The sequence below is a fragment of the Phaethon lepturus genome, unplaced genomic scaffold, assembly GCF_000687285.1.
Source record: "Phaethon lepturus isolate BGI_N335 unplaced genomic scaffold, ASM68728v1 scaffold48019, whole genome shotgun sequence".
Classification (NCBI taxonomy): Eukaryota; Metazoa; Chordata; class Aves; order Phaethontiformes; family Phaethontidae; genus Phaethon; species Phaethon lepturus.
Window position 1 is genome coordinate 11,525 of NW_010565069.1, and position 18,287 is coordinate 29,811.

General features: G+C 42.8%; 1 protein-coding gene across 1 annotated transcript in view; it reads left to right on the top strand.

Moving 5' to 3' along the window:
• Nucleotides 1-847: 847 nt before the first annotated feature.
• Nucleotides 848-18,287, top strand: part of RFWD2 (ring finger and WD repeat domain 2, E3 ubiquitin protein ligase) — a gene marked incomplete at its 5' end in the record, with an annotated part of 73,047 nt that continues 55,607 nt past the window's right edge. The window contains 4 exons of the mRNA XM_010295055.1: nt 848-991; nt 8,895-9,003; nt 10,784-10,865; nt 17,705-17,821. Coding sequence (XP_010293357.1) covers nt 848-991; nt 8,895-9,003; nt 10,784-10,865; nt 17,705-17,821 — 452 coding nt within the window. The remainder of the gene's footprint in view (nt 992-8,894; nt 9,004-10,783; nt 10,866-17,704; nt 17,822-18,287) is intronic.

Here is an 18,287-nt window from a genome sequence, read left to right on the forward strand (position 1 = left end):
TTCCCTGCCTGCTAGGCGTCTTAATAGATTTCTCTCGAGCCCTTCCAAGCTGCGAAGGTAGCAATGACATTAGCTGTTTATAACCTGCTGCCTGCCTTTCTCTCAGATGTATTTCATGTACAACCTCAGGCTTTTCCCATTTGCAGCTTAACTTTGTTATAAGGTGACTGCTTTTACTTCCAACTTCATTGATACCTATTACAAACTTGCCCTGCAGGTCAAGAAAGAAGGTTCCTCGTTTCCACAAGCAACCCTAAGTGGAAGTCACAGCGTGTGTGGTTTTTACAGTGCTAATGATACATGTTTTGACCCTCTGTTGTTACTCAGGGAATTTAGAAGGGTTTTTTCCACAAATACTAGTTTGCTCTACTTTACCACTTAAAGTTCACCAAGCTGCTCTATATAGGAGCTAAGGGATGCAGCAATGCAATGAAGAGAAATCAGTGGGCGGTCATCCCATGGTATGTTGATCATAGAGCACGCATGTTAAGCATGTTTTCAGGGTGAACTGTCAGCTTTGACGTTTGGGTACTGTGCAATGTAGATGGCTTAGCTGAACGGGAAAATCTCTAGAGCATCCGAACAAAGATGTCTGTGGGAGGGAGACTGTGCTACCGCAAAAAGTCCATTTCAGTAAATGGACATGTGGGTGTGTTAGGAGAGATTTAGAAAATGGTGCCTAAGAACTCCACGCTGTTGGTATATGTGCCAGGTCTGACCAAAGTGTTCTGAACGGTGTATTTGCTAACTCCAAATTACGGTTCTCAGCTCTGCCATACTGAGATACTCTGCTGGTAAGTACATGTGTTGTGTTACACAGTTCTCAACGTATGCTTTTGTTCCTCAGTATTGAGTTCGACCGAGACTGTGACTACTTTGCCATTGCTGGGGTGACAAAGAAGATTAAAGTCTACGAGTATGGTACAGTCATTCAGGACGCGGTGGATATTCACTACCCTGAGAATGAAATGACCTGTAATTCCAAAATCAGGTAGGCATTGAGTTTGTATTTGAACTCCGAGGACCTTTTCTGTTTGCTTGTTTATGTGCGGCAACTGTTTTGCTTTCTTTATCCATTGTGGGGAGGGCAAAGGAAGAAAGCAGGAGCTGATGGAGAACTTGCTTTGAACTCTGGGTGGGATCGGGTGGCACAAGCACTGTTACTTGTGTATGCCGGGCTCATCCAAGTTAATAGCAGGCCCACGTACCTGGGGGAGAAAGGGACATAGGGTAGTGAACTGCTTTTGTGTTCCTTGGAAATGCTGTTGGATACCTACTCAGTTAAAAGGAGAGTAGTGGATATGCTGCAGGTAAAGTCTTAGCTTTTCTCAAGGTACCTCCTGTGCCCAGTTCTTCATAATAGCCACTGATTCCTTCATGCTCTCTTCTCTCATCAACCAGATCCTTTCTATTCTGCTGAGAGACTGCTAGTCCTCAGGAAATGTGCCTCACTTGCACCCTCTGCCCAGGCACCCACGTCTGCCTGAAGTATTGTTCTGCTGAGCCTCATAATATCAAGCTCTTGGGAAAAGACCTTGCTTGATTTTTGCTTCTGTGCTGCTATCGTTACTGTCAACCTATCTTTTTAAATGACTTAAACCAAAGAGATACAGACCACCATGTCAGAACTTTAGTTGAAAGAATCCAGCTAATGTAACTTAAAAGTTCTAATTCAAAAATTCTGTTAAAGCTCAAAAGTAAATAGCACAGGCAATCAAACCAATTTAGTATTATAATACAAGTCTCCAGCATCTCTCAACTCACTTGTTTTTATTTGGTACTCTACATTTTAAAAACAGTAAAGTACCCACGAAAGTGTAAGTAATACATTTATATAACAGTCCGGCTTCCACGAAAACAGAATGTTGTGCAACAAGATCAATAACGTTTGCAAGCCTACTGCATAGTGTAAGTCATGCTTAGTTTTGTAGTTGACATGTTTCTTAAGGTAGATCAGTCACTCCTGTATCACTCATGCTGATTATTCTTGGGAATTGTGTAACACTGTTTTATGAAGGAAGAGATGTAAATGTAACTGACCCTGGGACTGGCTTTCAGGATGGGTAAAAACAGTCTGAGGGGTTCGTATTGATGAGCCACGCTGATTGTGGAGATTGTGTTTTGCTGGACTTGTGAAACGTTCAGCGTTTTTGCCTGAGTCATAGCAGAGTTCAGACCATTAGCTTCATTATTCTGGAGAGAAGAGCAGAGTAACAGGAGAACCCTCTAGCAGTCGAGTAATACCTTTTGCCTTAATTAGCCAGGGAAAAGCAATGTGTGTTTGGTAGTTGTCTTGTCTGTCTGAGACAACTTCCAAACTTGCTGCTTCCAATTTGACAGGGATCTACCCCGTCAATCCTGCCAGGCGTTAGGAAGTTGTTTGTTCTCCCTCCGCCGGCAGCCGCTGGTGAGGAGAGCTGCGATAGCACTGTCGGTGATGTTACTCTTGTCAGCCTTGTGCTCCAGACAAGACACCGCTTCCATTCAAGACTTCTTCTTTTTCTCAAATTTCATGCATATATACATTATATAGATATGATGATGCTAAATGCATTGTCCTCTGACACTCGGTGCCTCAGCGGAGGTGGATGGCGTCCTCTTCCTTCATCTCCTTGCCCTAGTTTCTCTCATTCCTCTGAAGAAATGCTCCCCCCCGCATCCCACCAAGGCACCTTCCTTCAGCATGTGGGTGCTTTTGGTTTTGACAAATAAAGTTAGGCTGTCAGTCAAATGCATCCTTGCTATATCCATTAGCTGTGCTGCCAGTCACTGGTGCTGGGGCTCGCTGGTGCAGTGTCGAGCAGCGTAATAACTTGCTATTCTGAAGTGGCGTAGCTTGAGGGAGAAGTTATATATGAAGGCTGTAATTTCATTACGAGATATTGCAGTATGTTGAAAAAGTGCCTATATCACAATAAAAAAAAAATCTAAACAAGTGGAGCCTGCTTTTTGTAAAAAAACCTTGGCTTAAAGCTGTTGATATTAATTTAGGTGGAGGTGCAGCTTCTTTCAGAGACTTGCTCTACCTGCTAGTGCCCTTTCTGCTTTCAGAGATGGACGTATTTCTGCCGTGGCACATGGGTGGTACCTCTTTCCGCAGCGGAGGTGAGGGGCTCTGTGTGCAGGTGGGATTCGGTGACACGTCTCCTCTGCCGAAGCTGGCGTGTGACGCTGGCGCCGCGTGTAACGTCCCTCGTGTGGCGCCGGAGCTGTCTGTCCGCAGGCACTTTGGCTTTCCAAAGACACGTCATGGGAGGCTCATGCTAAATTGATCCCGGTTAACCTTGTTCAGAGCGATGATGCTGGAACATAAATCGTTAGCGGTTACGTGGGTGACTCAGCTTTGGGAGGAGCAGCAGCGCTGATGGGCTTTTATAAAAGCAGACAGGTGACAGCATTCGTGAGGACTCGTGGCTGGCCAAGAGCAAGTCTGCTGGCCTGGAGCAGCTGCGGGAAGGGAAGCCCTTGCCTGGGACGGGGCTGGCACTAGCCCAGCCCGGCTCTGCCGTGTGCCAGCTGGGCGCCTGCTGAAAGGTTGAGCTTCATGCCAGCAGTAATGGATTGTAGGCTTTGCTGGAGCAGAGCCCTGGTACCAGCTGTAGCTGAGTCTTTCTTCCTCTTTTCCAACCCCCTTTTTTACACCCACCTGCTTCTTAAATACATTCCTTTTTTCATCATCTGCTGAGCTTTCTCATCCCTATTTTTAAAGACCAGGGAGGAAGTCAGTGTGTCAGGTTTCTGGTAAATGTGCGTTGTGTCCCCCGGCAACGACAGTGGCATAAGCTTCCAGGAAAAACACAAGATGACACATAAATCCTCATAAAAATCCCATTTACAGATTCATAGCTTCAGTACAAGAAACAAATCCTGGCATTGTATGGTAGCTATAAACAGCACCCTGTGAGCTAATTATGACTTGCTGTGTCCCTAGCTATGGCAGACAATCTGCGGCTCCCCTCGCGCAGGAGGAGGTGGGAAAGCACGAGAAGAGGATGAATGGCTAGCAGCGAGCCACAGCTCTTCTGATTTATTCAAGAGGCAGATTTGTTGTCTTGCCATAGGTTGCAGGGGGAGAAAAATAAGGAGTTCAGGTAAAAGAAATCGGCTTTAGGCCTCGTTAATCTACAATAGGTGATGTGCCAGGGTGATTAGGTAAACATGCTCTCGAAATCCATGTTTAGTATTCTGCATGCTCACCACTGTGTGTTTGCAGCAGCTGTACTTCAGTGATAGATGTTACCACAAACCTCCAAAATCAGCTGCATCTGTTTAGTCAACTGCAGTAAAAACGAAGCATCAGTAGGCTTTTTTTTTAGGTGGCTGCTAGTGTTCTATTGTTTTCATTTTTTCAATGTCAATAAATCAAATGCATGATTGCTGTATCCTAATAGCAGTTCATGGGCATATTGCTGTCAGTTTTTTAAATGGCAGTTAGTTCTCACTGTTAAGTTTAAGTTAAGGAAAAATTTGCTGTATGGTGTTTTTCTTCATAGAGCCTTTGCTATTTGCAGAGGTATGAGCTCTCTTTATGCTGAAAAACCTCATGAGTGGTTGTATTGGATGCCCATATTTCCAATGCAGAAAATGTTCAACACTAAACAGGTTATAAGAAAATACACCTTCAATTTTCATTAATTCCAGTTTTCAGAGTAACTGTTTCACTTTGCAGTAAGATGAAGCTTTTCTTTAAAAGTATTTGTCTCTTAAACCTACGAAAGGTTTTCTTTGGATTGATTAGAAACAATATTTTTTTAAAACATTCATAAAGTTAATGTAATTCTGTACGTCTCTGACGTATTTGATTAGCATTGTTATTCACATGGGTGTTCCTTGCAGTAATAGATCACTCCCTTAAAAACACTTCAGTCCTAAAACTACCGGGCATCGGTTGACTCATGGTAATAGACTGGATCTGAAGCACTTGGCACTTGGAAGCAGGTCAGACCACAGCAGTTTGTGCCTTATTAAAAGCTTTAACTCCATTTAACTCTCGCCACCAGAGGGGTGGCTGACATTGGGTAACTTGGTCCTGGATTTGAGACATTTCAGGCGTAAAAATACTGGCTCATGAAAGAAACATCAGCATGACTGACAATGCTAACCGTGCTGGCCCGCTTGTCTCTGAATAAAATGAAGGATGCACATAAATCTTTATGGGGTCAGAATTTCTGTGTGTCCGGATCGGATGCTGAGGTTAGGAGAATGTTTCAGAGGTCGGTGATTAGCTTTCAACCAGAGTTTCTCCAGGCTAATCTCCTAGGAAGGAAAGCTATCATAGCTTATGGCAAGGTAAACCTCTGGGGTGTTAACTATTGCCCTGTTTCTGGATTAAAGAGCAAAGCAAAAACTGAAAAAATAACGGCTACTAGTATTTAAAATAAAAGGTGGCCTCACACAGCGCTGGATTAAAAGGAGCTGAATTATGCATTACCTCAGCCTTAGGTGGCTTTTTTTTTTGTATTATATCTCATAGCCTCCACCCTTCGGTTTGTCCTTGGATGTGACTGCAGGCCATCTAAAGGTTGCTTGCAAAAGGTTATTTTTATGTGCTTGTGAGGTTTTGATGCTTAACCTGTTTGTGGACTGTGTAAGCTGCATTTTTTTGTCTCTCACCTTTGTCCTTTCCTTTCCCCATCTCCAACTTGCTCCCCCATGCATTTTTGAATGTTACTTGATTGGTTACCCATGATAGCATCTCAAGGGAACCCAAAAAACTAGTTTGTCTTTGAAGTTCAAACAAAATTGCCTGTGTTGGGCATGGAAGTAAGATCACTGCTTCCCCTGAGGGGAGCATGGCAGTAGCTTCTCAACCCTTTGTAGGTCCCAGGAAAGCCACATGGAAGAGAAACTTCGTAATGTCCCAGCTCCAGGACAGCCTTCTTTCAGGCCTCCATCATCGCAGATACCAGAGAATACAACCAAAGGACAGGCAGCCCTTGATAAAAAGCATCCTTTACCTGGAGAGGGAGCTCCCCTCCACCTGACCCATCCCTGAATTGTGCTCTACACAAGTTACTTTTGAGGATTTAAGTTACAAAGAAGCCTCAGGTACTGCAATGTCAAGGAGAAAACTCTGGTTTCAGACTTTGTAAAGAGAGCTGGGTGGTGGTGAGGGGAGAATTGAGGCAGAGAACTGGAACAGGATTGTTTTTGTCTTACTATGATCTTTTAATCATATTCCTTAAAAATGGAAGATTTATGGTGTGTGTGACTTAAAAGGTGTTAATTGAACCACTTAGTGGCTGCAAATCCCTAAACATTTTTCACCTGTCAGTTCCTGTTTCCCCTCTCAGTCTACCTACAAATGCTTTCCAAATGAGTGTTAACTCCTTGTTAACACGGTCAGGCTTCAGTGGGACAGAATGCTTAGCTTGATCTCTGCTGTGCCAGACCTAAAAGCCCTTCATTTTTCCCCATCTGTATTGATTGATCTGATAAACTATTGCCTCTGCCTACAAACCTGATATTTCTTACACGCTTAGATCTATCACATCTCAAGCAGCACTATTAAACTCTGTCCCTTATATTTTTCTGCCTACTCAGTTAATTCCTAATTTTCATCATTTGGGGTGATTTTCTTTTTTTGGCAAGATACAGTTAGGTGATATCCTCTTCATAGCTCAGCTTGCAGCGCCCAGCTCTTTTCTGCTGGTCAGATGTGGATCTCGTGTTCCCCTCACATAGAGCATCCGTCCTCTAACCGGCCAGGGCGGCACCACCAAGTCTGCCTTTCTCTAGGACCCTCTCCTCCTGCTGATGCTGCCCAACGTACTCTCAAAGCCATCCACATAGAAGACTGCCTTCTGTAAATATTTGGCCCTGGGGCTGTATTCTTCTAGCTCTTGTGTGATGGCTAAACTTACAGAGTATTTTTTTTTTCTTAAACTGCTGAAGCTCTGACTTGAGTGGAGATAAGATGGCAGGGCGAACAGGTTTGAACCGATGAATGTCTAGTGCAGTGTCTGCCTCCCTGCCATTAGCTGGAGACTGCTCCCTGCCCAGAGCCTCACTGTGTTGTAGCTCTAGGGCTCTTTGCTTCCGTCAGTGACTGACTGCGCTGCCTGGAAACAAGACTCCAGACGTCAGATGTGGTTATCTCTGGACTGCTGCAACCTTCACAGTCCTGGTGGGCAGTGCCTGCCAGCTTCATTTGTCCTCAGGGAGCCACTCGAGCCTCCCTGAATGAAGCTTCTAGTAAATCACACACTGTCAAGACCTGCTTTTCTGTGTGAGTACCTAACAGTAGTAGAGCTGGCATAATGATTGCTCCTTGTCGATACATTTGTGGACAGCCCTTGTACCTAAAAGGGCTGAGGACACTAACGTTGTCTAATTAATGACGTATCTTGGAAGAGGTGAGACCAAGGAAAGCATTGCCTGAGCTGTATCACTTCAGCCATCTTCTTAGCAGCTGCTGGTTACAGACAATGACTTGCACTGGGTAAATAAAACTCTTAAGTTTCTGAATGCAAAGTTTTAAAACCAAGGGATGCTGTTATAAGAAGAGAATGTGCAAGTGTGTGAACAGACTATAGGTAGAGAGAGTGCATACCGGGAGGAGTGTTTGACAGGTTGAAAGCAGTGTGATCCAGTGTCCCTCTGTACTGGCCCTTCTAAAGAAAGCTCCCAGTGATCCACTGGGGCAGGTGTGTCCTGAAGGTTTTCTCCAAGCATCGCGCAGAGGCTCACAGAAAGCGCTGCTGTTGGACGACTTTGTCTTGTTTCTGTAAGTTAAAGATTAACTTGTGCAGGCAGAGGAAGTTGGAGCTAGAAGTCTTTTGGATCACTCCGTGAAGTTTCCAGCTGATGCAAGCACCAATAGCATGTTATTTCTTCCTCATATTTCTTCAAATTTGTCTTAATGGGAGGCAAGAACCTCAACAGATTTTTATTTGGCTGCTCCAGAACCTTGGCTGAGCATGGTGATTCCACGCAGCTAAATAGTGGTGAGCTGTGATTAGTGGTTGGTATGCATAGTCCCTCTGTAGTTATAAAACTCACACCCCAGAAAGTTAAGTTTGACCATTGTCAGGAGGAGAACACCGACGCTGCTTGCTGTTATTTAAGTAATTGAAAAATAAGCATTTCTGTTTAACTGCCTTAAAGGAAAAGGATTTTTTTCCCCTTCTGTATGTAAATTCCTAAGGAAAACAGGATGTGAGTGTACAGTAGAATGAAGAATTTGCCAAGGTATAATACCCCAAAGTCAGTATCCATGTATCTACATCATATTTCAATGTGTAGCTGCACTGACCATAGCAGTACTAAAAAGTTACAGGATCACGGACTTCTAGTTTATATTGTTGGTTAAAACTTAGCCCCAAGGCTACTGTAATCTAGTTAACTGTGTCAGAGCTGTTTGACCTGCATGAATTGGATCTGTCAGTTCAGCTTCTGCTACATGCATCACAGTTCATACCAACTGGTGTGCTTTTCTGCCAGATGGTCCAGAAATTGGTGAACAAGTATTACAAATTTTCTTACCTCTGTCACGTTTTTTTGGGAGTCAGAGCGGAGGCATAGTGCCAGAATGCTGGAAATGTGACTTGGCAGTGTCGCTGCTCTTGTTTCGTCTGCTGATGATCAGAGTTTGTCAGTGGAATTGCCATTTAGTTTTGCATGGCCACTTAAGTCAGTTTAAGATATAAACCCGTGCGATATATATTGCACTTCTTGATCAGAAACATCTAAATGTTTCTTTTAGTTTGCGGAGGAAGGTTTGTTATATTTCTGGTGGTTTTGGTTTTGTCCTTTCCTGAGTGTTTCAGTGGGGTGGCTTGATCAAATGCTGCGTGCTTTGCCAAGGTGCTAATTGTCTGACATCTTGCAAGAGTGGTTTTTCTTGTAAGGTATGATTTAATGTAAGACTGACTAGGGCTCTTTTTCTTTTTAAGCTGTATCAGCTGGAGTAGTTACCACAAGAACCTGCTAGCCAGCAGTGACTATGAAGGCACCGTCATCCTTTGGGATGGATTCACGGGACAAAGATCCAAGGTCTACCAGGTAAGATGCAAGCAGTGAGCAACGCTTTCCCACACCATGAACCACGTCAAGGGATCAGTATTCAATCCGAGATTCTGCTTCTAGTGCAGCAATAGGCTTTCACATTCCCCAGGGTGAAAGGGATGCTCTTCCTGCTTGGTAAATGTGTCTCATCTGCACAGCTTTATCGAGCTGTAGTCCTCGAGGGAGGCAGCTATATCTTCTTGTCACAGTCATGAGGCAGTTGACGTTTTCTTGCTGCACAGGGAAAGGGAATCTGCACAGGGAGAAATTACTTTCTGGAAGTGGTTTGTCTCACCTTTCTTTAGAAACTTCTGTTTCTCCATACCTGTTCCACTTCAGTCTTTGTCAAAAGCCTTTTGTGAAATCCTGCAGTGATTGCTGCAGCTGCTTGTAAAGCAGAAGAGCAAAATGCAGACTTAAGTGACGAGGTTGGGAGAGCAGAGCGGTAGGCAGAACCCTTCCCAAGGCACAGTCCTGCGCTCGGCAGAGCAGCGACGTATGCAAGTGGGCTGAGCTCAAGAGCAAGACTGCTTTCAGGAGAACGTCTTGGCATTTTGTCTTTTCATGCAGCTTGAACATTGTTTCTATATAAAGGATTCAGAGAGGCTTGTGATGAGAACAAGGAGGTTGGAAGAGAAGATGGTCCATTTGGAAAGAGGTTGGAAGTGCTGCAGGCTGTTGTGTAGGTAGCGTTGTGCATTGAAACTGGTCAGTGATAATGAATGAACTGCACACTAGCCTTCAGTTCCCCCTTCTTGACAGTTCAACATAAGTTTTAATTCCTATTTAAGCTCTTGTTTACTTTTTCATTGTGTTTTGGCCATTTTATAATGATTGCTTTCACTAATCCTTTGCATATCTCAATTAAAAAGAAATTATACTGGACAAAATAAACATTGTCTGTTTTCCTCTCAAATATATTTTGCATTTCTTTTGAGGCTGAATAATGAACCTAGAGAGGACCAGCTGTTGCTTATGTTAAAACAAACTCATTTTGCTTCCTATCAAGATTACTTGAATTTTTTATTTGGATTTGCAGAGAAGCATGCATACTGACATCTGCTTCACATGTATTAGGAATCCTTTAGTGACTTTGTCCTGGCGAGCTTTTCACGTTGCCTTGCAAGCCTGTATGAAGGCTTTAAATCAAAGGGTTTGACTGAATTTTGGGTTTCGTTCAATGTGGTGTTTTGCTTCCATGCGGGATGTGCCAGCATAGCAAATACAGCTTTTCTGTGTTTTGGGGAAGAGTGTGCAGCCTTTTAAGAATATTTGAGGCAAAAAAACGGGATTAAACACCAGAAGTTTTGTTTAGTAGCTCAATAGGAAGGTGAGGATTTCTTGCACTTTCAAAGAGGAGGTGTTTGAAACGGCTTTGAACGGGCATCTAATTGGTATTGGGAGATAAAACTGTGGCCTACTAAAATAAGAAGCAGCACACAGTGAACCACAGCCAGTCAAACCATGCTGCAAAAACAGGTCTTCAAGGTATATTTCCTGAAATCAGTGTTTTTTTATTTCAAGTAAAAAAAAAAAAAACAACCATTTTTTAAATTCCCATTCTACTGTTTTCTGCTTTCATGGCCTGACTAACATACTAAAAGCATTGGTCTGATTGGGAGAAAAGATACTTTTTTGGGAAACTGATGAACACAGTAAGCTTCTCTGTCCAGGGCTCTCCTGACAATTTATACCAAACAGCATGTGTTTTTTCACTTACTATTTTATCAGATCACAACTCACTACTTTGTAATATTTTTCTTGTTTCTCTAAACAGGAGCATGAGAAGAGGTGCTGGAGTGTTGACTTTAACTTAATGGACCCAAAGCTATTGGCTTCAGGCTCCGATGATGCCAAAGGTATTATCCTTTTTCAGTCTCTGTGCAGAAGGCTTACACTTTGTGTATTCCCGTTGAGGAACAAAAATGTAGTATTTCAAGTAGCTGATTCCTCAGCTGCCCTCAATATTGGAGTTGATGTGGTAATGTGTAAAGATATTACTGAACTGTTCGGATCTTAGATAAGGAGCAGCTTTGGATTAAGATTTCTTGATGCAGTTCACATTTTTTGGATAATATGCTCTCTAGCTAGCATTTTCCAGGACACTAAACAAAGCAAAATGTGTTTTAACATTAGTTAAGCTTGTTGAGTTAAAGCCTTGGGGCCTTTCAAAAGAACAGCATGTATTTATATTTCAAAAATGAGGCTCTTGGCAGGGGGGAAAGCAGAAGTTAAAAATGCCTGCTGCAGTTTTACCTGTAGCTCTGAATGTTAAGGACTGTGCGCGATGAGAAGCTTCCCGCTTCCGCAATGTGCGGTGTGTTTCTCGCAGCTTGAGAGTCCAATGGTGGCCTGAACGAGGGCTTTGGGAGCTCTTCACACTCCAGGGTCTGTTTGACAAAGGGCTTTTGGATAACCCTTAAGACAAGCCCTTTCCCAACATACTAATGAAAAATGTTCCTCTTCCACGAAGAAATGGGAAATTTCTAAAGAGAGTGATAGCACCGAGCGATGTGTAGTATTCTTCATTCCTGATGAACAAGACTTTATCTGTAGTATGTTTATGTTATCAAATTGGATTTTTTTATCTAATACCAAATTATTTATGTTTACAATATCAAATTAGGGTTATTAAGCAACAAGAGCTTTAGAGTTCCTTTCCTAGTCAGTGGGGATCAACTCTCCCAGATGGGCTGATACAGCTCTGGACAGCTCTTCGTTTGCTTTGAAATTATAAATGAATTTTTCATAAACATTAAACTTTGCCAGCTGCTCCCCCCTCTAAAATGCTTTTAAATTCTGTTTCAAAAGAAAGCTGTACTAGTGTTCCTCAGTTGCATTCGGCAGTCTTAATGTAGCTGGTAATTCCATATACAAAATGCAGCTTTCATGATTATTTTATATTTAAGGTGTGTTTTATATGCTTTTGATCAACCAAATGCAGGGGGAAAGTGTAAGTCAGGAGGTTTCTGTGTGCTTAAATGCAGCAGGAGTGAACATTCACCTTGTAAATTATCAACCTTTTCATCACGTTGCTCCCCACTTGTGCTGTGCATTTGAAAAAGCTTATCTGCCAGGTAAACTTGCATTTATTAGCATGTTAACAAGTTGTCCAGTTTTGCAAAGCCAGCTGCAAGCAGAGCTCCTGTCTCGAGTTTAACAGTTCACTTCTGTAATAGTTTCTAAAAGCGTAGTGTTTACTTAGAAATTATTGTAATAAAGTCTGCAGATCTACATCACTTGCATTTCAATTAAGAAAGGTCTTTTGAAGGTGTATTGGGGTTTTGGTGAATAAAACTGGGCTGGAACACTTTATCCTTTACTTCTACCATGGTTTGCCTGTGATTTGCATATGTAGCAAGCTCATTAGAGACAACTGGAGTCCTGCGTGGAAGTGTTTGAAATAAGCCCAGATTTTAGAAGTCTTTAAGACACAGAGCAGTAGTAGCAAATGGCCACATTGATGTTATAGTGGCCACCTTATATTTCAGTGATCGCATTGAAAGAGTTAAGTGTGAGGAAAAGGTAACATGTATAACAAGTTGTCTTAACTCAAACCTGCCTAACTTACAGTTTTGTCTTTCTGCTTGTCATGTTCATGAGGGTTTGCTTGAGTTCTGGCCAGCTTTGGGCACATACAATACACACAGTTTGGCCAGGTATGGCATCTGGTGGGAAATACAAGTTTTATGTACCCTTCCTGTCCTCTTTTACTTCTCTGCTTGTGTGAGGCCACACTGGCTTTTCTAACAAGAAATCTCAACGCTGATAGATACTGGTGTGACCAGAGCGATTGGAGCTAATCTCGCTGCGCTTCCCCGGAAAGCGTGGGTATAACATTTTCCTGTCAAGTGATCAGGACAAGCCAGCAAACAAGTGACAGCTTTGCCAGTTCTTCCTGCTTGCCTGTGTATCTGCCCGTCTCTCCTCAGTCTTTTCAAGTTGGAAGCTAATTTTTAAACCCCTTTGTATGCTCGGTAGGCATGTATTGGGGAAGGAGCTTTTAGATGAAGAATTCCAGCATCAGTGCTTCACAGCTGTCTCTGCCAGGGCTTAGGCACAGCACAGGCGGTGCTAACGAATGGAGTGCTATTAGGGATAAAATGATTCTGATACAATTAGAAACAGTGTCCTTTGGTCTCAGGACCTGCTTGTCCTCGTTGTTAGATGAAGATAATCCAGGATGCTTATTCATGGAAGATCTTTCTGCTTTAATAGCAGATAATGAGAGCATAAAAGCATTATTGTATTTGAAGTAACTACTGTGTGTATGAAAACCTCACTTTTATCTACAGTTGTCGTGTCCTTCCCTGTTAAAGGGGCAAAGGTAGTTATGTATGTCTATAGGGACCTGATGGTGTACTCCAGCTAGACAGCAGTGAGCAAAATTAAAGTGTTTACTTGTGCTACAAGCAGCTTGGGGAAACAGCACAGCCTTAATTTCAATTATTTTATGCACATAGTTATGGCAGGAGCCATGATTCTCATGTAACTAGGAAAGGGTGAATTTCTGCTCTTGGAGGAGAAAAGATTATTTAATTTGGTGAAGGCAAAATGATGCCATTGAAGTGCCAGGATAGGGCTGGAGCTAGTGTACTTAGCTAATGACTTACAGCTGCTTCTCAACCCAAAATCCCTGTCTGTTCTGGATTGGGAATGTAGTTTAATGGCCATGGTAAAGTTAGCAGACAGAGCAAAATACTTCATGATGCCATGTGCGTAGAATTTAAGTCTCCACTGGGCCAGAGACCTGTTTTGGAGTGATCAAGCATTTGTTCTCTGCTCCGGGATTGGTTTTGAAGCTCTCTGAAGCTCAAGTAGAAACAAGCAGTACTGACAAGTTCAATTGTAGAATGAGTCCTGGTTTTGTGTCCTTTCTGTAAGCTGTAGTCCCTTCACTATTCCCATCTCAAAATGGAGAGGTGGAACAGAACAGGAGCAACAGAGCTCAGTTGCTCTGAGCTGTAGCAAGAGGTTACTTTTCATTGTCTCATGGCAAGCATCCATTTCGTTACATCTAAGGAAAGTAACTTCCACGCTGCCTTGGTAACTGAGACCATTGGTACCGGTCCTACAGCTATTTTTTTTTATAGTGCCCCTGAATTCAGAGGAGCAATGTGGATTTGCAGAGTTGGCTTCGTAAAAAAGAGACATGGCCTTCTAGACAGGGAACGAGCCTGAGAATTGTGGATCAGAGTTTACTCCTCAGCCTTGTTTGAGGACTCTAGAGGATTGTTTGGGGCTTCATTTTCTGTGATACTTCATTCTTTCAGCTTCTGCTGACTTTAACTGGAGGTATAGGTGTTTATTGCTCTTAAAATATCAGGTTGAACTTTCAGTTTGCCTATTTTCCTGGCTAAAAGAAGTTCGATAATTTCCCGGAGATATGTGGGGTTGTTGGATTCAGTTGGGAATAACTTGAAAGGTCAAGAAGATGCTGGTAAGTTTAAATACCAACCAAAATATCTGTCTGGCTCTGTCTTACACAAGGAGGAGTACCCTGCGGTGACTGCCTGCTGACAGTAAACAGTTTACACCATCCTCCTGACCTACGCAAGGCAGTGGATCAAAAATTTTGCCTAGCACGGCAATTCAGCAGTTTCCTACTTTCCTAGGGACTCCTGTAATCTGTGCAAACGAGTTTTCTGGTAGCAATATCCTATCCTGGTTTACAGCTTTTTCAGAGTAACAGCAGGCTCTCCATCGCATGAGCAGATAAGAATTGCAAGAGTGACAGGGTGGATGAAATATCCTTACTATCAGTGTACCAACTGTGTACATCGACACCTTCAGCTATTGCAGTACAGGCTTCCACCTCTCAGTGTTTACACACAGAACTGATGTATAGAAAATTAATTTATAAACTTACACATTTGGTGTAAAGCTTCAACCAAATAAAATATCTCAAAGACCTAAACATTTTAAACTGAAAAAGCTGTTCTAGAGGCATCTTGTTACTACTCTGGTGAGGGGTAGGCATTTGGCCATGTAGAGGATGTCTGTCTCAGCAGCTGCAGAAACAGGAAACTTGTGCTTTGAGAACCTGTGTTTTAGAAATAGTCAATCTCAGATGGTTGCTTGTCTCCTCAACACAATTCGAGGTGTTATCAAGACATCTGTACGTTGTATAATTACTGCCTTGACCTCAGCAAAATTGCTGAAAGCTACAGCAAATAAACCCTACCCTTATGAATTATGCTTTATTAACCTGTCAGTTCTTTTTAAAAAATAATGGGTAGTTCCAGGTAAAACTTGACATGTTTCATTACGTGTTGTTATATGTCGCATATATCCTTTTTTATGGCACTGACTAAGGTATAATTGGAGCCCGGTGTATCCCATAGCAGTTAGATCACAGAAATTGCAGACTCTAATCTGTGTCTGTCAGTTGTAACGAATATTATGATGGCTTTGAACACACAGGTTGACTCTTCACCAGATTAAGTGGCTCAGCTTAAGACCTGGAAACTTGAAAGAAAAAAGGAGCCAAGTTGAAATTGAGCCCTCAATTAGCTTTTACTACAAAACTGAGACCAGATGGCAGTTCGTTTATTAGAGGGTTTGTCAATGAGAGACTTGGCCATTTTGGATGCAACTTTAAATATTGATACCTGGTTGGAAGGCTTTAAGACAAGCCGGTGTGGTTTTAGTACTTGATTTAGAGAGGACATTGCTCTGAACTGTGAGATCATGTAACCTCCCCGCATGCCTCAAGCTGAAGCAATGTTGTCTGCCAACAGTGTCCTCTTGTAACCATGGTATTATTTGCTTCCTATACCATCTCATCCATAAACTTGATGTCCTCTACTGCCACCGCAACTTAGATTATACATCTCTTGGTGTCTGTTCATTAAAGCAAAGTGCTAATGTTTTACTGTTTTGCAAAACTGGCTTTCCTGGCTCTGTTCCCCTCTCCACCCCCAAGTACAAAACCCAATGGAGGAGGTATGTCATCCTCATCCAGTCTCAATTGGGAGAAGAGAGCATCTTAAGCCATGCTTGCAAAGCTGTTGGTTTGAAATGTAGCTAGATGTTCAGGTTGAATATTACAGCTCTGGCAAATGAGAATGGGTTTTATTTCTGAAAACCAACAACAGGGCGGGTGCTGTTTTCAGTGAATTTTACATAATGCTTATATACAAATACTGTATGCATCAGTGTTTGTATTTCTGGTGTATGTGTGCGCTGCTTTATAATGGTTCCAGGCAGCTGTCAGATACCCGCACAGTGCTGCATGTAAAATGATTCCTCAGTGAGCACTGAGCAGTCATGTATTTCCTTTATCCTTGAAGCAGTTCTCCTAGGTATGGTCAGAAATTGCACGATTTTGTTGCTTTTCCTTGCTTGCCATACTATTAAAACATAGGTGCCCTAGAACAGAGAACCTGTCAGCATTCCTCCTTTTCCTTGGCTGTCTAAAACATCCCTGAGTAATCCATGTGGAAGCCTTGCTGCTTCTTCAGAGCTCTTGGGGAAGACGGACCAAGAGGTGACACAGAGGGGCCCTCAGGGGGTGGGGACACACACCATAAGACCATTTACCTCATTTATTGACCACAGTGGGTAACAAGATTCCTGTTCTTTTACCATTTTTGCTCACTTCACCTCCAAAACTTTCTGTAAAAAAAAACAGCAGAGGACCCATTGGCCGCATATCTGAAGAAGCCCAAGAAACCGGTGGCAGCTGTTCAAGGCATTAAGCCTTTGTGTAGCTCCTATGTGTTCAAACATTGGCTTCAGCTTGCTCCGCTTCCTGCGCAGCACACCGATCGTGATACTCGAGTACAACACAACCCACTCATCGAGGAAAAAGGGGAAGGGAGAATATTTGCATCTTATTTAAGTCTGCCTTGTAGGAAGCAATGGGGCTTGATGCCAGTGTGCTGCCCCTTCACCTGGACCGAGGGCAAAGTGTTTCAGCTGCAGCTTTTAACAGTAAGCTTCGCTACAGGGGGAGTACCTGGAGCTCTTCATCTTTAAGGTTAAATGGTACTTGGAAGTGTTTCTGGAGGGTGGGGAAGGCTGTATTTTGAAAAGCGGTTGGTGTTTTCTGTTGCTTGTCCTGTGACGCACTGGAGTACTTGGATAAGAGCTCATTCTGTACCACGAAGCTTAATCAATGTTCACACAGCAGTCTCGTAGAACAGTAGAGTTCCTTGTACCAAGGAAATATATCATCGTAGGAAGCCAGCATACTGATTTCTTTCCTGTCTGTGCCAGTTTCTCGAGAATAAAACAAGTTGTTCTCACTCACTGTGCTCAAGCATACAATTAGGTACATTTATTCTGTGCAAGGCAATTCTGCTGTGGAGCATGGAGGCCTCGCATCCCAGCTAAGAGACAAGGAACAAAAAGGAGGCAAGCCTTCCTGTTCTTGGTTATATGAACCTGAACTCCAGTAGCCTTAAAGTCTGAGATTCTAACATGGTTACTCACCTGCTCTGATGTTCTCAGCCATGTGGTATGTGGACTTTCAGCATCTCCTGTGTGTGTGGACGTGGGCAGAATATTTACAGCGTGCACTTGAGAATGTTCTCAAGCTTAACAGCCATCAGCACCAACTGACCCTTTATAATCACTAATATCTTGGCAAGTGAGGCTCTTCAGATTCTTATTTATGAAATAACTAGTTTTTATGCCTGTCAGATGAGGTTGATTTTTTTGTTTGTTTACTCATTTCTCTTTTTCTTTTCTCTAGTGAAGCTGTGGTCTACCAACTTGGACAACTCAGTAGCAAGCATCGAGGCCAAGGCTAACGTGTGTTGTGTCAAATTCAGCCCCTCTTCTAGGTATCACCTAGCTTTTGGCTGTGCAGGTAGGTAAAAGGGGTTTTGGGCAAAGAGATTCTGTTCCTTCCTTCCTTCGTTTCTTATTCCCCCTGAAGTTGTGAGGTTGGCTGCTGTGGCCAGCACTAAGGTGTCTTTGCAGTTAAAATGCCTCTGAGTAAGACTTCTCAAGTGTGCAGTCACCCAGAAGACAACATGATACCCAAATGTCAGCTTCATCCTGCGGCCTGACTTTTTAATTTGTGTGCCTCTATCAGAGATAAAAGCTCATGAAAGCAAGTCACCTAGTGTGTTTGAGATCAGGCAACCAGGCAAAGCTCAGCTTTGAGACTCTGATAGCAAAGTTAATGTGTTAACATGGTGATAGTTGTTCTTTCTGATTTATAGTGTTGCTCTATAAATACTATAAAGCCATACTGGGAATTTTAACTGGTTTTACCCGAGGCGTGCTATAAAACAGTGGCTGTGCGTGTTTCCCATAGCTGCAACTACAAT